We start from the raw sequence: 22,035 nt of genomic DNA on the forward strand, positions 1-22,035 counted from the left end.
TCATTTATTGTCAATCTCTATAAGCATAGAACCTGGGGCATTACTTTATTGCGTCAATCTTTATAAAGAGGTTATGACATTTAAAAGTACATTTGTATCAAGAGTACCTAATATTTGTAAACATTAAAAGCGAACATCCTCACTCTTCAGTCCTTTAGCTGTTGTCTGCTCACTCTTTTTTAAGGTGAGGCCTGCCATTTCTCGTTGAATCATGTATACAATGATGAGCAGGCTCACATGGTCCCCACTACCCCTTTCAGCAAGTATTTGTACATAAATCATGTGTGGCATTAGTCTGGGTATTTCCTGAGCACCCACTCAGAGGGTGCTCCCACTCTCAGGCAGGAGTCCTTATGTGCGTGTTTGAGAATGACTGAGAGTGACTGTTCATATATGGAGGCAGAGCTGACTTTAAACTTAGGTAGACCACTTGAAAAATCAACCTTGTCTTTCCTCTGGATTTTCCATAAGTGAGGAAGGGGTGAAGTGTGTCTTGGGTTGTAAGTTGTTGTCTTGGGTGTGTGCCTAGAATAAGTACATCTTGCTAGGGAGACACAGGTGCAGGTTTAGAATTACACCTTCTCTAAGAAGGTTCTCTTCTTGTGACACCTTCCCATTAGGAAGAAGGAGGAAAGAAATGGAGAACTGATGGAATGTCATAAAATGCCATGTGTTAGGCACTCTGCTGCTACTACCTAGCAAATTTCTATGTAGCTAGAGTAAATGGGCTTTAGCTGTTTCTCTTCTCTAATGGAAGTTGTTCCTGGGCATCCCAGTCTTTGCTTCCCCTTCTCACTAGCCCCACGTGGCCTTTTGCAGCTCCTGGCCTTTCCCATTATCCGCTGCCCTTTGTGTCCCAACTCCTCAAAGGTGCATGGTGGTGAGGAAGAGAGCACCACTGTGTGTTTAGTCCATTAACTCCTTGTCACACACACTAGAGAGGAAAAACAGAGAGACCAGAAGTAAAGCAGAGACTTGTCCTCCATGAGTTTGGGGCTCCAGTAAATATCATCCTGAACAGTAACTGGATGAAAGAGTGTGGGACTGAGGTTAGAGGGCCTAGATGCAGGTCTGGGATCGTCACTTTTACCAAATGGCCTTAAGTTGGCTCTGAGCTTTAGTTTCCTCATCTTTCATACGGGAAGAAAACAACACCTGTCTTCCCACGCACAAAAGTTATGGACATCAAATAAGAAAATGTGCTCAGAATTCTCTTGTAAATGATAAAGTTATGTAAACATAAGTTGTTTGGTGGATTAGAATGGATATAAAGGAGAAAAATGATGTGTATGGTTTAAAGGTGTTAATAAAGTTTTATTAAAATTTGCATATGTAAACTAAAGATGGCTGGCCTTCTCGTCAGAGGTCCCACTTTCATTTCTTTTCCTGTGTGTTCACTAAGTTGCTGATCCTGAGTGATGATGCCAGTGTCTTTACTTAACAACCCTCTAAGCTCAGCTTCTAGGAGACTGCAAAGACGGTCTGCGCCATCGTAAAACCAGTTCCTAAAAAACCGACTTGAATCTCACGTGAGAAAAAAAAATACAGTTCCATTTAATGGCAAGGAGAATTTTTGGCTATTGGTATAAAATAATGATCACTGCCAAAACTGAAAGAAATATTAAAGAAAAACTTCCACAGCAATGACTTCCTGCAGAAAACTGGATCCGACCTTCAACTGCTGGATAAAGCACTTTCATTTTTGAGATGTATCCAGAAACCACGTTGATATCTTGGTCACCTAGAAAAATACATGCATTATTTTAACTACAGAAAAAATAGTGATTCATTAATAATAATAAGGGGAAAGCCAGTGTATTTCTTTAAAGTCCTTTGTGATTATAAGAAGGAAGGTACTCCTTTCATAAGCGAGGCTAAAGTATCACAAAGGACAAGGACAGTGGTGATCGTAAGTGCAAAGAATCTGATTGCTTTTCATGTTTCAGACGAGAAATGTGCCCATTGTCTACTATTGGATAATTCAGGGGAATAGAGTCCTCTCAACTCTGAGATGACTTGATAAGAAGGGACTTCCTACCTAAGGACTTCCCTGACACTCAAGTGGTTAAGAATCTGCCTTCCACTGCAGGAGACATAGGTTTGATCCCTGGTCGGGGAACTAATATCCCACATGCTTCAAAGCAACTAGTAGCCCACACACCACCACTACTGAGCCTTCAGGTTCTGGAGCCTGTGTGCTACAGGTAGAGAGTTGGCCTGCCACAACTGAAACCTGAAGCAGCCAAATAAATATGTAAACATTTGAAAAGGAAAAGGCTGTTGTCATTATTGCCTCTGAACCACTCCAGAGTTGGGGCACTAAGGAAGTGGGTTAAGATAATTAGTTGAGAAATAAATGTGGCTTTTTTGTTTTGGGGGGATTTTTTTGGCTTGCCTGCTCAAGAATCATTTTCACATAATTGATAGTGAAATAATGGAGGCTTCATTTCCAAAAGAGAAGACAACTGACAAATACTAATTGCCTGTAACTACAGCAAACCCACAGTGACCTGACAGACTTTTATTTTAAAAGTACCACTTCAAATCATGTATCTGATAAGAGGTTAATATCCAAAATATATAAAGAATGCACACAACTCAATAGCCTACCCCAAAAAAAATCTGATTAAAAGATGGGCAGAGGATCTGACAGACATTTTACCAAAGAAGAAATGCAGATGACCAAAAAGCATATGAAAAGATGCTCAATATCATGAATTATCAGAGAAATACAAATCAAAACCACAATGAGTTACCACCTCACACCTGTTAGAACAACTATGATCAAAACGACAAAAAATGTCAATGAGGATGTGGAGAAAAGGAACTCTTGTGCATTGTGTGCAAAAATGTAAATTGGTGCAGCTGCTATGAAAAATAGTAGGAGGCTCCTCAAGAAATTGAAAATAGAACTTCCAAATAATCCAACAGTTCCACTCCTGAGTATTTACCTAAGAAAATGAAAATACTAATTTGAAAAGATATGTGCACTTCTGTGCTCATTACAGCATTATTTACAATAGCCAAGATAAGGAAGTATGTTAGTCACTCAGTTGTGTCCAATTCTTTGTGACCCCATGGACTGTAGCCTGCCAGGCCCTTCTGTCCATGGAATTCCCCAGGCAAGAATAGTGGAGTGGGTTGTCTTTTCCTCCTCCAGGGGATCTTCCCAACCCCGGGACGGGACCCAAATCTCCAGCATTGCAGGCAGATTCTTTACCATCTAAGCCACCAGGGAAGCATAAGGAAACAAATGTCCATTAACGGATGGATGAACAAAGATGTGTGTATATATATACAATGGAATACTCTTCAGCTATTAAAAAAAAATGACCTTTTTCCATTTGCAACTACATGGATGGCCCTTGAGGACATTATGCTAAGTGAAATAATTCAGACAAAGACAAATACCATAAATTCAACAACAAAGCAAGCAAGCTTAGTTACAGAGAACAGACTGATGGTTCCTAGAGGTGGAGGGAGTTGGGACTGGGTGAGGATGCAAATGGGTGAAGGGAGTCAAAAGTTAATACAAACTTCCAGTTATAAAATAAATAAGTCCTGAGGCTGTAATGTATAGCATAGTGGATATAGTTATTAATGCTATTGCATATTTGAATGTTGATACAAGAATAGATCTTAGAAGTCCTCATTACAAGAAATTTTGTAATTATGTAAGGTGACATTAATTGGACTTAACGTGGTGATCATTTTGCAATACATACAAATATGGAATCATGTTTTATACCTGAAACTAATGTTATATTTCAATTATACCTCAATTAAAAAATGTATTACTATAGTACTTAAAAAGAACCCTTCTCTGCAGTGGTTCTCACCCCTGGGTATACATCAGAATCACTGCAAAGCCTTTTGCCCCAACCAAGTAAATCACACTCTCTTAAGTTGGGACCAAGTTGGTATTTAATTTAAAATACTCCCCAAGTGATTCTAATGTATGATGAGGGCTGAGAACACTTACAGCCAAAGCTTTCCCAGCCTTCCATGCGAGATCTTTGTCTCTAGCACTCACTAGTCTGGGCTTGAGTGATACACAGCCATTAACTTTGTTTCATGCAGGACTCAAGAGGACACCTTCTAAGCCTGCCTTTCCATTTCCTATCATGGAATGGTTGGGAGTAGCTGGCGCCTTTCCTCCCAGGAAGGGCTGCCTCCTTGGCCCTGGCTCTGCCCTCCACCCTCCTTGGGATATGCAGCTACCGTGGCAGAACCCTCATGATAAGGCCGTAGAGACGGACGCAGAGAAGCTGTGCATGTGTCTTGTAAACACATGAGGTTTAGCCCTGGAGAACAGGAAGGGGTCATGTACTGGCAGTGCACTCCATGCACAGGAAGTGGTTCTCAATTGAATTTTTGAAAATGAGGCTGGGGTATAATGACCCTCACTCACCTGGGGTCATCTTGGGGGTTCCTATGATGTCCTCCACCAACACATTGTGCTGAATGGAGCAGGCGGCATATCCCATTCATGCCTACCTGACCTTTTCACACCAAAAGCTTCTTCAAGAAAGTTGAAGTGATTCGGGGACTTCCCTGGTGGTGCAGTGGATAAGAATGTGCCTGCCAGTGCAGGAGACATGGGTTCAATCCCTGATCTGGGAAGATTCCACATACAGTGGAGCATCTAAGCCCTTGTGCCACAACTACTGAGCCTGTTTCAGAGCCTGTGCTCTGCAACAAGAAAAGCCACCACAGTGAGAAGCATGAGCACCGCAACCAAGAGTAGCCCCCTGCTAGCTGCAACTAAAAACAAACAAAAAAAAGCCCGAGCAAACTAACCAAGACCCAGCATGCCCCCAAATAAATGTAAAAAAAAGTTGAGATGATTTAACATGGTTTCCCACATCCAACCTAAAAATGCAACGTTTATATTTCACAATTTAAATAGCTGCTTAGCTGCACTTTAAAAGTTTTAAAACACTTTTTATGTAAAAATAACGTTTTCCCTGGGCATGGATGGATGGGTTGAGTGCTGGGGAGGGGCAAGACTCTACTACCCTAGGCTGTTTCCTAACAAAGTGGGAGGGAGCTGACAGTGTAGGGGCAGATCTGGTTTCTGGCTTTGCCCTCCTGGTGTCATCGTGTGCTGCTCCCCTCCTGGGATCTGTTCTGTTCCTTTGGGTTAGGGAGAGGAAGAGACACTTGAGCTTACCAGAGTCATGTTTTATCTTTTCATCTTTTATCATCCGGAATCCGTCTCCACCACTGACAAGGAAGCTTGGGAGGATCACCTTGTACACCTTATCCATTCTAAGAGGCTCATAACTGGGCACACGACACTGGGTGCAAAGAACCTCTAACTTGACCACCCTGTCCCCAGGGTTTCGGGAAATATCATACACCACGTGAATTCCTAGAAAAGAAAGGAGGCTGTAGGTTTTCACTGGATCCAAAGGAAAATTTTTGTTTTCTAAGAAAGATTTTGGCCCAAATCTGGAGTCATGGGGCTGCGGCTTAGTTTTCATTTAGTTTGAGCGAAACTTCAGCAAGAGAGCTGAAGTGACGTTGCAGCTACTGTATCTGGTTAAGTTTATCCTTGAGTCTTTCTGGGAGGCCTGAGAATGCCTGGGTGGGTAATCGGGGACTCTGCAGGGAGAAAACCACACCTTTTTAAAATTCATATCATGAATTAATCGGTCCAGCAACTTGGTTCAGTAGCTTTGGAAAATGAGGAACAGATGAGAGCTGACCAACAAATAGTTAATAATTTGGCCTGGGTGACTTCTGCGAAACATACAACTACCCAGCACAGTGCCTCTCTCTGTTCCCTCTGCTCTTTCCTGGAAAATGGAGAATGTCTGGGCAACCCTACGGGCAGTGGGTGGGACTCCACCACCCTCTGCAGCCCCTTAGTCCCAGCAGTGGGGTGCTCTGGGACTTTCCAGAAGGGGGAAGACTTGAAAAGCAATCAGACCCCTCAAATGGGGTCTACCATCTAAAGTACAAACAGTGAGGTCAGACTATGGTGTCACAGTCAATTAAGATTATTCATATTAATTTTAAGTTTAACTCATTGGACTGTTGACAAAAGTACTTTAGAAGTCCTTAACAATTTGGGAAGCATTTATTTTCCTTCCACTTTCATGGCAGTCCATAAGATAAGCAGGCACATTTTCTCACTGTTCTCTGAGAGGCTGAATGAAGACTTGCCCCAGGTCCCAGTGGAACTAGAACCAGGTTCCAATGTCTTGTCCTGGCTGCCCCTTGCAGAAATCATCTTTATTAATGGTGATTGGACATTGCATTCCCTTGAACCTCTGCATGCTTCCAGGCAATTACCAGGCAGTAGAAAAAGGTTTGGTTTGTTTTTGTTGTTGTTGTTTTACAAAGAATACTGAATGTTTAAACAACTAAGGTTTTAATAGAAACTAGACCTCAAGGCTGGAGAAGGCAATGGCACCCCACTCCAGTACTCCTGCCTGGAAAATCCCATGGACGGAGGAGCCTGGTAGGCTGCAGCCCATGGGGTCGCTGAGGGTCGGACACGACTGAGCAACTTCACTTTCACTTTTCACTTTCATGCATTGGAGAAAGAAATGGCAACCCACTCCAGTGTTCTTGCCTGGAGAATCCCAGGGATGCGGGAGCCTGGTGGGCTGCTGTCTATGGGGTCACACAGAGTCGGACATGACTGAAGTGACTTAGCAGCAGCAGCAGACCTCAAGGCAGCTGACCTGCTTAGACCCAGAGGGCTAGCTCCTGCAGAGAAGGTCGTCTGATGTCCAAATCAGACTTGGAAAATATTGCTCATTTTCAGGGCCTTGGGGCTTTGACCCCGACCTATTCTTAGTGGTCTGGGAGTCTACAGCCACTGAAAGACTGTGCATTGGTGTTGGGTGTGTGAAGCCCAAGCAAGCCTGGCCAGGAGGTCCTGGTGAGGTGGGGAGCTAAGCCAACCAGCAGGAAGCCTCCCCTCACCTTGGAAGGTGACTTACCTCCCACCTGCAGAAACTCGCCTGTGGCCTGGCCATAGCGGTACACGCTGTGCTCGAAGGCCTTCTTCAGGGTGGAGCCTTTTAACTGGACCAGGTCAAAGGTGCCTCCAAAGGGCAACACAGCAGCCAGGTTCTCCCAGGTAATCGTGCCTGAGGGTAGTCACAGATGAGGCCAGAGGGAAAATGGCTTGCGAACAAGCCCAGTGTCCTTCAGGACCCGCAGAGGAGGTAAGGGAGACGGGGCCACGAGGAGACTATGAGGACAGCACAGCTGCGTCTGAGTGTTCCTGATGCTTGGGAAGACAGAGATCAGGAGGCCCCTGGCCGTGCCCTCCTCCACTGAGACTGTTTTGACAGTATATCAAGGAAGATGATTAGGGCATCTCTGGTGGGTCAGTGGTAAAGAATCTGCCTGCCAATGCAGGAGACATGAGAGGCCTGGATTTAATCACTGGGTCGTGAAGATCCCCTGGATGAGGCCATGACAACCCCACTCCAGTATTCTTGCCTGGAGAATCCCATGGACAGAGGAGCCTGGTGGGCTACAAGTCCATAGGGTTGCACAGAGTTGGACTCGACTGAAGCAACTTAGCATGCACATACGCAGGGAAGATGACAGGAGTGTCTCGAATATCTGTCTGGTTGGCTGGTTTTACCATGTGCTATAATCCAGGATATCTGTAAATGCACTAAAGGAAGTTGTCCAGCTGTTTTGTCCAGGGCTTGAAATTGGCAGTTTTGTCCTCCTCTTTCCAGATATCCAGGTGGAAGCTGTCACCATTTTGCATAAATCAGTCAATGATTCATGTGAGTCAGAAGTTCGATTTTTTTTTTTTTTTTTAATTTTTGGCTGCACTGCGAAGCATGTGGGATCATAGTTCCCCGATCAGGGATCAAACCCGTGCCCCCTGCGTTGGAGTTGCGGAGTCTTAACCACTGGACCACCAGGCAAGTCCTAAGTCAGAAGTTTAGGTAAAGCTTGGTTCCACTAAGGCTAACTGCTCCCTCTGTGTGCACGTGTATCTGAGAATACAAGCACGTGTGTGTCCTTTGGGTGGGGCACTGACTTGAGTGGCAGCTAACCCAAGCTGAGGGGCCTGGCACTGTGGGTTGTGGCAGGCAGCACAGAGGAGCTAAGGCTGCCCGTGGCCAGGTTTAGGGAGCTGGTCAGACAGAGAGCTGAGGCCAGGGCCCAGGAGCATACCATTGTTCCTCTCGTCAATGGGCGACCGGATGCCACCTCCATTTAAAATGCACATGGACACATGGTTCCAGGACATCTCATCCGGGTGTCTCAGGTTGTTGTTAATCTGCAACAGCAGCAGGAATTTACACTCATTATTCTGGGCCTTCTTTCTGAGGGTTCGTTCCCAGAAATGAAGCTGCTTTTCTTCTGCCCCTGTGTGCCCGGAGCTCTCTCAAGTATAACTTGTCAAAACTAGCTTTATGATCTGAGAAGCAACAATAAGATACTGTGACCAGTCCCAGGTCAGACTCTGAGCAGCCAGCAGCTCTGAAACCCTCTCCTAAGACCCTGCATCCCCAGAGCAGGGGCCCTGAGCAAAGCCCACCCCCCCCAACCCCCAGCAAAGGCCGGGGGCCCCTGTGCAGAGTGGCTCGTGGGGCTGCTCCCCCAGGACAGGCTCACACTTGCTCCTGAGGGCAGAGTCCAGAACCCTTTCAGCTCTAGACCTTGGGCCACCAAGAATCCTGGCAGTCTGGTCTAGGTCCCCAGACAGTTCCTAAGCTGGCAATTTTGGAGACACAGAGAGAGACAGCCCCTAAGATGGAGTTCCAGTCTTTTCTTTTACATAATATGTGTTTAGTGACAAGAAATAAAATGAATACATTCTCATTTGAAAAAATAGGATGGTGGAGGAGGTGAGGGAGACATGGGGTTGCGGCCAGGAGGACAGCACCGAGGCAGTGTTCCTGACATGGGGGGAGGAGGGACTCCTTGTGCGGTGAGCACTGCTAGAGCCTGGGGTGTTTCCTTGCACACCTGCCTCCACACAGTCACACTCTGGCTTCTCTACAGCTACTTGTCTCATGGATTGCATGGTGCTTAGGAGCCAGTGCTGGTCCTGCCTTGGGAAGTGTGAGTGTTGTCATTTACTTGGCAGGCTTTTTTTTAAAATTATTTTTAATTGAAGGATAATTGCTTTACAATATTGTGTTGGTTTCTGCCATACAATAACATGGATCAGTACTTGGCAGACTTCTACTGAGTGTGGCTTCATCCTAGATACCAGGCACAGAGCTGAGCACAAAGGTCCCCTGGGTTCCCCTGGGCGTGGTGAGTTTGACCCTGAGACCTCAGTTCGGCATGGCCCCTGGGGGGCTGCCCACAGATAGGTGAACAGAGGGGTGCTTTGGGTGTGAGATCTCACTCACCATGGGACTTACTATTCTCATGATAACTACATGTCATCGTTCTCTGCTTGTGAAGGCTGTTCCCACAAGGCCAGGTTCTCAGGGCCAAGAGGAGACAGATCAGGGAAATGCAGTCTGGCTTTGTTAGGCCCAAGCAAAAGTGTTTTATTTACTATGTCCACATCTTCAGAGAAGCAGAGTTTGTGGAGTCAGGTCATCTTACAAAAGGAAAGCCATATCCAAAATTCAGACACTTAAGATGAGCACCTCGAAATAAAGGCTTCATTCTTGTCCAGCAATAAAGAGGTTAAATAGTCTTGTTTAGGCTTCAGAGACAAAGCAGAGCAGACCTCTGACCTTGCTTCTAACCTGCCTGCACATAGCCCTGACTGCTGCTGTGAGTGTCAGCCATGCCTGCTGTGAGGGTTGGCTGAGAGCCACCATAGATAGATAGAGGGAGGATCTTTGAATTTGCTGAGCCATCTGGCCAACCAGGACCAACAACATTCCAAGATTTGCAGAACAAAGCAAACAGCATTGTAAAAAAGGTTGTTGTTCCGATGCTCAGTCGTGTCTGACTCTTTGCAACCCCATGGACTGCAGCATGCCTGGCTTCCCCTTCCTTTGCTATCTCTTGGAGTTTGCTCAAACTCATGTCCACTGAGTCGATGATGTCATCCAACCATCTCATCATCTGCAGCTCCCTTCTCCTCCTGCCTTCAATCTTTTCCCAGAATCAGGGTCTTTTCCAAGACCTACGTAATCTACATGACAAAGATTAACACAATACCAGAGCTGCAGTTTTGCTTGCAGACTGATGATGATGGTTTGCGGCCTGGGAATTGTGAGCGGGAACCCCAGACTGCAACCTTTGAAGTCTCATCCACAGAGCAGACATGCTGCCTTGAACCTTTTCCCAGTTGGAACTCCAGATGTGCTGTGTCGTGGGACTTCCCAGCACTGTTGTGCTATGTCACGGGACTTCCCAGCACTGTCTGTTAGTCAAAGCCCAATTTGGTGATGTATCCTCTGCTGTTCCTATTTCTCTTTTCTTTTAGTGTTAGTATATTGAAAGTAAGCTAGATAATTCTCTGATAAATATTTGTATTATTTATTTGTATATAACGAGTGGCTTGTTTTGTTAACAAACCTCTTGAACTTGAGATAAAAGTGAAAACTTTCTACAAAACAGGGGTGGTCCACTGGTATGGTTCAGGCACCTTCCCAGGGTACTCGGTGCGAATCCACACCAAGCTTATATCTGGGCATTAATTTTTAAAAAACATTTGTATTGGAGTACAGTTGCTTATAATGTTTTGTTAGTTTCTGCTGTATAGCAGAGTGAATCAGCTGTATGTTACATGTATATCCTCCCCTTTTTGGATTTCCTTCCCATGTAGGTCACCACAGAGCACTGAGTAGAGTTCCCTGTGCTATGCAGCAGGTCCTCATTGGTTACCTATTTGGGCATTAATCTTTAAACGTCTTCATTCTGTATCAGGCGGTCCGTCCTCACATCCTCCCTTCCTTCTTCCATCTCTCCTCCACCCTCCCTAGGCGTGGGCCCTGCTCTCCCGGGAACCACTCACCATAGCATCACAAATCAGATTGCCCATGTTGCATTCTCGAAAGCGGCAGGACTGAGCAGTGCCATCCAGATAGACAATTGTTTTCCCCAATTCCTGGGTTGAATAGTTATCTAATTTTACCCGCCATTTGTTAATGTCTGCTTTTATGTTTGGATCTAGAAGAAAACAAACAAATCAGCCTGCAGTTAAAGCAGATCTCACACTGGCTTAAACGTGAGAGAAAGACATCATTCAGCTAACCTGGCGTGAGTCTACAGTTCTTCACCATATTTGTGTACATTTTGGTTTTTGACCAGGAAATTTCCTTAGGCACATCTGTTCTATTTCCTGGAAATAAGGCCCTGCTTGGATCTTAAAATGCCAAGTGAACCAAAATCAACTCATCACATCTGACTACCTGCTGGCCCATTGGGGATAGCATCTGTGGTGCAGATGTGGGCAATGATTAGGCTTATACTTGGGCAGGTAAAGGGATGAGAGGGCCTGCTATGGGGTCCTGGCCCCTCCCTCTGGCTGTCAGAAGCTCTGACTCTCCAGGGCCCCTGATCACCAGTCTTTCCCTATCTGAACCCAGGTCTCCCCCAGCTCTCCTCTGGGACGTGAGCTGAGAGCGGTTCTCCTGTGCCAGGGTAGAGCTGTAAAAGCACAGCAAGCAGTGACACAGTGTCTGGTGCTGAGAGGGCTTAGAGAAGCCCTGGCTTCTGAAATTTGGGTGTGTTTTAAATCTCCTTATCCAAGAAGACAGTAGGGTAAACTCAAGGAAGAAACTCAGTTCTTCAGAAACATTGTCCTGAAACGTTAACAAAGCAAATAAAACACAATCCAGCCATCTAATTTTGCAATTGGTGGATCACTGCCCTGAATTTCACATACCTTCTGGGATGCTGCTGTTGAGAAGAATGGGATTTCCATGTGAAGTGACAACATTTCCTTTTTCATCAAACTCAACCTTCAAATAGCCTAGGTATTTGCCAAAAGCATAGGCCTGGACCACAGGAACCTTCCGTCCATCATCAGAAGTGACTATGAATGGGTACTGCCCTGCTGGCACCTCTTTGGAAGGTGGATTGCCTGCAATGAAAGATCCAGAGCTGATCAAGTCAGGCCTTGTTCACAGCTGGCTGTGGGCCTGCAGGCCACCGGCCAGGTGACTGCAAATTCTGAACCAATGATTCCCCAGCTGCTGCTCTACGCAGCTGGTCTTTCAGAGCCCGGCTTGGGCATCTGCCCCGGTTTCCAAATGCCCTTTTGGCACATGAATCCTCCCATTCTCAACCCAGCAGACATTTGCTAAGCTCTTCCTAAGTCCAGGGCACCGTGCCTGGTGCTGGGGGCACACAAAGATACGACACTGCTAAACTCTCCTGTCTCCATCCTGACCCGGCTCCACTCTCACCAACCAGGTGGCGTAGCCAAGTCACTTCACTTCCCTGAGCTTCAGTTTTCCCACCTGTCGGTTGTTCAGTTGCTCAGTCTTGTCTGACTCTTTGCAACCCTATGGACTGTAGCCCACCAGGCTCCTCTGTCCATGGAATTCTCTAGGCAAGAATACTGGAGTGAGTAGCCTCACTCCAGATCAAACCTACAACTCCTGTGTCTCCTACATTGCAGGCAGTCTCTATCCACTGACCCATCAGGGAAGCCCTTTCCCACCTGTACAATGGGCAAAATAATTCCTGGGGCTGTTGTGAGGATGAAACATCTAATCTCCCTTGTGTAATGTCTAGGACACAGTAGAAACTCGTTACATGTGTATTTCTTTCCCTTATGAGAGGATGGCAACCTCTTGGAAACTCTAGATGTACATTGGGAACTTAGACTCTTTAATGGAGATGACAAGAAATTAACATGGTAAATCAAATGTACTTTAATTAAACAAAAAGAGAAATGACAAAGGGCCATCCCTAGGTTTTGTTGCTGAGTTCTGTGTCCCCTTGGTGCCCTGTGGAATGGCCACACTCATGCCAGGAGCTGACCAGTGCACACACCACCCGCCCCAGCCAGACCACAGACCAGCTAAGTTCTGCTGAATTTTCTCCAAGGGGAGCCCTGGGAGAACCTGAGTGCCGCTTATCAGCCAGACGCTGAGACCCACCCCAGCATTGCCTTCTAGACACGGGCCTGTGGGAGGGTGGGAGCCGGGGCAGTGGGACCCTGAGCCCTGGTCTCTGATCACCTCACCTGACATGTTCCAATTCTATAGCTGCAACCTCCTGTGGGCACCCTGCACTTCCTATCTCACCTCCACAGGGACCAGGACCTCATTTGGGCTGTCCTGAGTCAGAGACAACGAAACAGACACCCTTGACCTGCCACTGTTTCTATCACCTCCCTCCACACACCCACCACCAGCGCTTCCTATTAGATGTTCACAGAGGGCCTGGGCAACTTCAGCTCGTGTTGGCTGCTCACTGGACCAGTTAGGAGAGTCAGCCAGGAGCCAGTCCTGGACCAGATCTAGTTTACCCCTCCAGGCACCCCACAAGGCAGCTCCTATTATTGCCCCCACTGTACAGACTGTACACCCTGTGTACCGGGCGTCATAGGCCTTGTGCCCAAGGTTATGCAGCTGGTCTGTGAAGGAGGGGGTTGCAAACAGGATTGTGAGGCACTGGAGCTTCTGTTCTCTCTACCTCCCAACACGGCCGATGATGTGCTGTTTTCAGAAGCCTGTAAGAGTTAGTTTCCAAAGGCCACTGTCCAAAGCAAGTGCAAGCCTGGGGCTGTGCCCTTGTGCTCCAAGCTGTGTCTGGGCTTCCCTCTTCACTGAAGACAAGCTGGGGTGAATGTTTTATGAAAAACCCAGTCCTGCTTTTGCTCTTGTCCTCAGTAATCACAGAGCAGACATGCTGCAAATACCAACATTCCAAAAGCAGGAACAAGCTGTTGCCCGTATTAACTTCCCATTTTCTTGCTTCCCATGGAAAAAGAAAAAAGCCTTGGAACTTTATTTTCACAAAAGCACCTGACTAGAGATCCAGAGCAGGCCATGTCCCATCTCCATTTGCACGGATCAGGACAGATGGTGGCTAGGACTGTTGTAGATGGTTGGAGGCATTGCAGAATAGCAAGGAAGGTTAATGCTCACACCATCCTCAATCGGTTCTGTGGTGGTCCTTTTTTGGACAAGCTTGGAGCCTGCTTTTTACTTCAGAGGAAGGGGGTATAGCAGCCCTCCCCCACCCCCTCAGCTGGAGAAGGTTCCTCCTTTGAGCTCAGAGAACCTTGGCAAGGTGCAGTTTCCATTATGTCCACGAGGTGGCGCAGAACACCCCATCCAGTAGGCAAAGGCCCTAAGTCTGTTTCAGAAAGGAATCTAGCAGATTCCTGGAAACCCAAGAAGGGCAAGCCTGACTGTTTTGGTCTCTATTTTTCTGCCTTCCATATATATATCTGAATTTAAACAGAATGTAAAAATTTGGAATCTAACTATTCGGTCAGATGTCTTATCAGATCAGCTTGCTCTTTAGAAATAGGAGCCACCAACCCCCAGCTCCTGCAGGACAGGGACCTTTTCCAGTTCTTGAAAGGCCTTGATGTGCCTTTTGTTAGAACAAATGGTGTGTCATCTTCATCTCAGATGGACCTAATTAGGAACAAGGAGGACGCTTCCCATGCAGCTGAGGCAACAACCAGTCTAGTTTGGCTCAGGGCAGCCTTCTCCACAACTCTGCTTCCCCTCCACTCATCAACCCCAGAAAACCGCTGGCAGAGAAATGTAATCCAGGGAAACCGTTCACAGTTCCCACAGCCCTCTATTCAGCCAAAGATGCTCAGGCGCCAAATATTCTCTCCACACATGGAACCACACGTCTTTAGATCCAAGCTTGTTTTCTTGGTGGGGAGAAATGATTTACCAGAACTCTATTTCAGCCATTTGGCAAACAAATAATCTTGGGAGCAAGCCTGAGGAGGAAGGAGGTGTGGGCTGACATTTTCTCCTGGTCACCGGGCATTGCCCAGCACAGCGAGGGAGCAGCCCCTCAGGACGTGGGGGTTCCCAGTGCTGGCCTTGACAAGTGCCTGTCTGGTGGCCCAGTGGATGGATCATGTGGTCACAGAGATGCCAGGGAGCAGACCTTCAACATAGTTTTCACTTGGCTGAATGAATTGCTTATTTTTAAAATATTTATTGAATTTGTTATGATACTGCTTCTGTTTTATGTTTTGGTTTTTTGGCCATTAGGCATGTGGACTCTTAGCTCCCTGACCAGGGATCGAACCTGCACTCCCTATATTAGAAAGTGAAGTCTTATCACTGGACCTCCAGGGAAGTCCTGGCTGAATGAACTGTAGAATGTTTGAGGCGGTCCATGTGATGATTTTAATGTATAATGGGACTGGTCTAAGAATTTCCAAAGTGAAAGTGAAAGTCGCTCAGTCATGTTCGACTCTTTGTGGCCCCATGGACTATACAGTCCATAGAAGTCTCCAGGCCAAAATACTAGAGTGGATAATCTTTCCCTTCTCCAGGGAATCTTCCCAACCCAGGGATTGAACCCAGGTCTCCCACATTGCAGGCAGATCCTTTACCAGCTGAGCCACACAGGAAGCCCAAGAATACCACCTATCCCTTCTCCAGTGGATCTTCTCGATCCAAGAATTGAACTGGGGTCTCCTGCATTGCAGGTGGATTCTTTACCAACTCAACTGAGCTATCAGGGAAGCCCCAAGAACTTCCAATATTCCTACAAAAGGACTGGATTAAAGTACTTGGTAATTTGCATATTTCACATCAATGCCTCTAAGGGACTTGAGTCTCTCTTTTAAATGACTAGGAAGTGCTTGCTTTTTCATCTGTTTACTCCTCAACATCTCAGAAGAGTCACACTTTGGTCACCATTATCTTGTCCCTGGGCCACTGCACAGCCTCCTAACTGATGTCTATATATCTATCTCTTCTTTTCCTCTTTCTGATCCAGTTTCCCCACAACAGCCTGAATGATCTTTCTAAACACAAATATGATTGTGCACTCCGTGGTTTAAAATATTTCCTATCCCCTTAGTTGTTGTTGTTCAGTGGCTAAGTCATGTCCGACTCTTTGCCATCCCATGGACTGCAGCACACCAGGCTTCCCTGTCCTTCACTATCTCCTGGAGTTTGCTCAGATTCATGTCCATTGAGTGGATGATGCCATCTATCACTGGCCTTAGGGAGAACAGCAAAACTGATCAGGACCCTGCAAAGCCTTCCCAGGTAAAAAAAAAAAAAAAGTCCCTCCATGTTCCCTATTGCTTGTTTGTAGAAAAAGGCTTTAGTCTCCTAGACTTTCCCTGGGTTCCAAAGACTCAAGCAGTTACTAATTAGGGAAGTTAGAAACTGAAGAAACAAAGGGAAAATAGTCAAGCAAGAAAACCAACGATAGCTTAAAAATAATAATTTAGTGGCAGGGGAAGAAAAACGGAATCCTAGTTTCTCCACAAGGGATATACGTAACAATCTGACATATAGCTTTGAGTTGTTCCCCTACCCTCATCCAGGTGGAGAGTGGTGACTCTATGCTGACCACAAGCATGCAGATCCCAGACCAATTAGAACCAGAAGACTGATGATTAAGATTCCTGAAATATCACACTGTTACCTCACTACCACCAATCAGAAGAAGGTCCACCAGTTGTAACTCTTACCTGCAAAACTGCCTTTAAAAATTGTCCCCTGAAAGCCATTGGAGAGTTTGGGTCTTTTGAGCACAAGTTACCCATCCTCCTCGCTTGGCACTTGGCAAATAAATGCTGTACTTTCTCTCACTGCAACCTGATGTTAGTAGATAGGCTTTTCTGCATAGTGGGGCGAGCAGACCACAATGCTACCCAAATTGTAGCAACACTGTAATTTTTGTCATGAACATCATAACCTATCAGACGTACATGATATGGCCCTGCTTTGAGGCAGGAGGTAGATGCCCACCACCCCCATCACCCCCAGGGCAGATACTCCAGGATGAAAATAGCAGGACAATCAAAAGAAGAGGCTAAGCCCTGCCCAAATAGAAGAAAAAAAGATCACATTATTTCTCATTCTTGAAATCAGAAGACCTCCCTGACTACATATGTATAGGAAGACTCCTTGGAGGTCAAAAGGGGAGTGATGCTAAGTGATACTAACTACCCATAGGCTTCTTTGGTAGCATCCATCTTGGCTAAGAGATGCATGTACACATATGGGAGGATCCTGAGATACACCAAATATGCAGGCAAATCAACGGAAACCCAGAAGAAATGCCCCGTATAAGTAATTCAAGCTACCACGAGGGAGTGACTCTCTCTGAGTCTATCCATGTATCTATCCACACGTACAGTACTCTTTTTTCCTTTTCATAAGTGCTTTCTTTGTTTCACTACTTTCCCTCTTTGTGGGAATTTTCTGCAAAGCTGAAGGGCCAGGTTCTTGTCACTGACCACTAGTCTAGTGGCTAGGATTTGGTGCTCTCATAGCTGCAACCTGACTGGATCTCTGGCCAGAAACCAAAACTCCTGCAGGCTGAGGCCGCTATAGATCAGCTTCATGCGGACCTTCTGCTCTGCACTTCAGCAATCTTAGTGTCTTCATTTCTCACACCACACCCACCTGCACAGTCACAAACATAGAGTAAGACTCAGAACCAGAGGCCCATGGGTGAATTATTTCCATTTTTTTGCTTGAGTTTATTCATCCGTAAAATGGAGAACGTAACAATACCTGACTTGGAGGGTTCCTGGGAGGATTTAAGAAGTTAATGAAGCATATGAAGCCTGATTCAGGTAAATGTTCAATAAAGGTTAGTGATAATTTGTTACCAAGTTACTTCCTGGACATTTTTCTGATCTTAGTCTAAATGTCAGTTCCTCAGAACACTCTCTGACAATTCCCCAGACGTGGTCAGGGCCTCCTACACCTGCCCTCCCAGCATTGTGGACTTCTTTCTTCACAGCATGCTTTGTAAGTATATATGATTGATTTTGTTGCATACTTAAAAAAAAAAATCTGATCAGCATCAGTATCCCTTTTAAGATAGTGAGTTCCATAAGGGCCCAGGGGCTGGCCCAGCACATAGCAGGTGGTTGATAAATGTTGAATGATTATGCTTGAGTAGTTTAGCCAGCTCTTTTTCAGATCAGACAAGATGTGTATGCCCTTCCTGTGGAGGAATCCATATGTCAAGGGGAGTCAAGCCCCAGTTCCCAACTTCCCTCTATCTAATTTCTTCAACAAGCTGGGTGGGGCTTGTAAAGCAGAATGAGCTGCCTGTTGAGAGAACGGGTTTGGGTGTAGCTCCCTTTCAATCTGGTGACCTTGGGAGAGACTCTTAGTTCCTGGAACCTAAATGTATTTCCTGTATTTGTAAAATAAGAGATTTGCTCAGTGGTTGAAACCAAGAGGGTTTAATTTTTTTTAAGCTATGAGTATCTTCTGCATGCTGGAGATCTCCTGGCATTGCAAGCCATGAAGTAGGTGGGCCAAGAAGCACTCTGTGAGCGGACACTCAGGCCAGCCGCTGTCAAGAAGCATTCTGCAACCACAGAGGTGAGTCACCAGCTCCTCGGCCACCTCTGTACCCAACCCTGACACACTGGCTGTCACATCTCCTCCGGGACTCAAGGGGCCGCCAACAGTCTCCATATCTGGACCGTGTCCCTCTGTGTTGTACGTGCTTCGATTTACTGCCCACATTCTTGCTCTTAGATATTCATTGAGGTCTAAAGAGATGATGCATCTCTGAGTGGTACCCGAGTGTGCACAAACCCCCTGGAATCCAACCCAGGCTGTGTGCCTCTACCCAGTCGCAACTGGCTAGGGCAATTACAGGAACTTGGCAGGGTGGGAACGGGCTCATACACTCACTCACTTACTCAATAAACATCTCCAAGCTCCAACAAGTCCTGGCATGCTGGACTCCACTGCCCTGTGGGGCCAGGCCTGAGGGCTTTGCTTCACCTTGTGAGGCAAAGGCCACCCAGTGTGACAGAGCAGGGGACGGAGTGACACTCCTACGGTCCGCCACCCTCTTCTCTTCACAGCAGATTAAGTCATGGCCGAGTATCCTTCCAGATACCAGCATTCTTTTTTTAAAAAAATTTTATTGGAGTATAGTTGCTTCCCTGATAGCTCAGTTGGTAAAGGATCCGCCTGCAATGCAGGAGACCCCAGTTTGATCCCTGGGTTGGGAAGATCCCCTGGAGAAGGGAAAGGCTATCCACTCCATCCAGTATTCTGGTCTGGAGAACTCCATGGACTGTACAGTTCACGGGGTTGCAAAGAGTCGGAGACCACTGAGTGACTTTCACTTTCATAGTTGCTTTGCAATGTTGTGTTAATTTCTGCTGTACAGCAAAGGGAATCAGCCATATGTATACATACACCCCCTCTTTTTTTGGATTTCCTTTTCATTTAAGTCACCACAGAGCACTGAGTAGCGTTCTCTGTGACAAGTAGGTTCTCATTAGTTATCTATTTTATACATAACAGTGTGTGTATGTCAATCCCAATCTCCCAGTTTATCCCAACCCCCTTTTCCCTCCTTGGGGTCCATGTGTTTGTTCTTAATGTCTATGTTTCTATTTCTGCTTTGCAAATAGGTTTCAGATATCAGAATTCTTCTTCTTTTTTTTTTTTTTACAATATAGAACAGTGTTTTATATAAAAATTAAAAACAAAATCCTAACAACACAGCTGTCCTCTGGTTCTATCACTGTGGCCTGTTAAAACAGAGTTCAGACCCAGCAATCCCACCACTGGGCATATGCCCTGAGAAAACCACAATTCTAAACGACACATGTACCCCAATGTTCATTGCAACACTATATACAGTAGCCAGGACATGGAAGCAACCAAGATGTCCATCGACAGATGAATGGATAGAGAAGTTGTGGTACATTCATACAATGGAATATTACTCAGCTATAAAAATGAATGAATTTGAGTCAGTTGTAGTGAGGTGGATGAACCTAGAGTCTCTTATACAGAGTAAAGTAAGTCAAAAAAACAAGCACCATATATTAACACATATATATGGAATCCAGAAGTTTCCACAGAAGTATACAGAAGAACTATACAAAAAAGATCTTATGACCCAGATAACCATGATGGTGTGATCACTCACCTAGAGCCAGACATCCTGGAATGTGAAGTCAAGTGGGCCTTAGGAAGCATCACTATGAACAAAGCTAGTGGAGGTGAGGGAATTCCAGTTGAGCTATTTCAAATCCTAAAAGATGATGCTGTGAAAGTGCTGCACTCACTATGATGGAAAATTTGGAAAACAGCTGTGGCCACAAGACTGGAAAAGGTCAGTTTTCATTCCAATCCCAAAGAAAGGCAATGCCAAAGACTGTTAGTACCACACAATTACACTCATCTCACATGCTAGCAAAATAACGCTCAAAATTCTCCAAGCTCAAAATGCTCAATTCTCCAACGTTCAAAATTCTCCAGTGTTGGCTTAAAACTCAACATTCAGAAAACTAAGATCATGGCATTCAGTCCCATCACTTCATGGCAAATAGATGAAGAAACAGTGGAAACAGTGACAGACTTTATTTTTGGGGGCTCCAAAATCACTGCAGATGGTGACTGCATCCATGAAATTAAAAGACACTTGCTCCTTGGAAGAAAAGCTATGACCAACCAAGACAGAATATTAAAAAACAGAGACATTACTTTGCCAAAAAAGGTCCATCTAGTCAAAGCTATGGTTTTTCCAGGAGTCATGTATAGATGTGAGAGTTGGACCATTATGAAAGCTGAACACCGAAGAACTGATGCTTTTGAACTGTGGTGTTGGAGAAGGCTCTTGAGAGTCACTTGGGCTGCAAGGAGATCCAATCAGTCCATCCTAAAGGAAATCAGTCCTGAATATTCATTTGTTGCTGAAGCTGAAACTCCAATACTCTGACCATCTGATGTGAAGAACTGACTCATTGGAAAAGACCCTGATGCTGGGAGGGATTGGGGGCAGGAGGAGAAGGGGACGACAGAGGATGAGATGGTTGGATGGCATCACTGACTTGATGGACATGAGTTTGAGGAGGGTCCAGGAGTTGGTGATGGACAGGGAAGCCTGGCGTGCTGCAGTCCATGGGGTCACAAAGAGTCAGACACAACTGAGTGACTGAACTGGCAACTGGGATGGAATCTAGAAAAATGATACTGATGAACCTGCTGCTGCTGCTGCTAAGTCGCTTCAGTCATGTCCAACTCTGTGCGACCCCATAGACGGTAGCCCATCAGGCTCCCCTATCCCTGGGATTTTCTAGGCAAGAATACTGGAGTGGGTTGCCATTTCCTTCTCCAACGCATGAAAGTGAAAAGTGAAAGTGAAGTCACTCAGTCGTGTCTGACTCTTCGTGACCCCATGGACTGCAGCCTACCAGGCTCCTCCACCCATGGGATTTTCCAGGCAAGAGTACTGGAGTGGGGTGCCATAGCCTTCTCCAACTGATGAACTTAGTAGAGAACAAACTTGTAGACACAATGGAGGAAGGTAAGGGTGGGACGGATCGAGAAAGTAGCATTGACATATATACATATCATGTATAAAATAGTTAGTGGGAAGTTGCTAAATAACACACGGAGCCCAGCCTGGCCATTCTGTGATGATGCAGAGGGGTGGGAAGCTCAAGAGGGAAGGGATATATAAAATTATGACTGATTTGTGTTGTTGTATGGCAGAAACCAATATATGATTGTAAAACAATTTTCCACCACTTAAAAAAAATAAAAAAAAAAAGACAAAAAATGCAGAGTCCAAAGAAATGGGACAGACAAAGAGAGAATGATTTGCATTATAACAGGCTCTCTCTCTCTCTCTTTTTTTTTTTTTTAGAGAAAACTAGCATTTAGTTGGAGAGGGTGTTCCAGAGTGGTTGTGTACCCTGGGAAATGCTAAGTATTTCTATTCAGTGAGGGTCTGAGCAGTTGATTTCCACAAAGCATGAGCTTCAGCCACACAGGTGAGCAGTGGAGCATGGGATGCACAATTCATATGAACTTACTCCACTACTGATACTATGTGTAAAATAGATAACTAATGAGAACCTACTATACAGCAGAGGAAACTCTAGTTAATGCCCTGTGTTGACCCGGATGGGAAGGAAATCCAAAAGGGAGGGGATAGATGTATTCGTGTGGCTGATTCACT

The 22,035-nt window shown here is 45.7% G+C and overlaps 1 protein-coding gene across 1 annotated transcript in view; it reads right to left on the reverse strand.

The window, feature by feature from the left end:
- Positions 1–1,288: 1,288 nt before the first annotated feature.
- The window catches only part of NT5E (5'-nucleotidase ecto), a 71,511-nt gene continuing 50,764 nt past the window's right edge, over positions 1,289–22,035 (reverse strand). Inside the window, exons 4-9 of the mRNA XM_005899087.3 lie at positions 11,792–11,989; positions 10,919–11,073; positions 8,161–8,266; positions 6,957–7,106; positions 5,174–5,374; positions 1,289–1,741 (exon numbers count right to left, since the gene is read on the reverse strand). Of these exons, the coding sequence (XP_005899149.3) occupies positions 1,578–1,741; positions 5,174–5,374; positions 6,957–7,106; positions 8,161–8,266; positions 10,919–11,073; positions 11,792–11,989 (974 nt within the window). The 3' untranslated portion in view covers positions 1,289–1,577. The remainder of the gene's footprint in view (positions 1,742–5,173; positions 5,375–6,956; positions 7,107–8,160; positions 8,267–10,918; positions 11,074–11,791; positions 11,990–22,035) is intronic.

Source organism: Bos mutus, chromosome 9 (assembly GCF_027580195.1).
Source record: "Bos mutus isolate GX-2022 chromosome 9, NWIPB_WYAK_1.1, whole genome shotgun sequence".
Lineage (NCBI taxonomy): Eukaryota > Metazoa > Chordata > Mammalia > Artiodactyla > Bovidae > Bos > Bos mutus.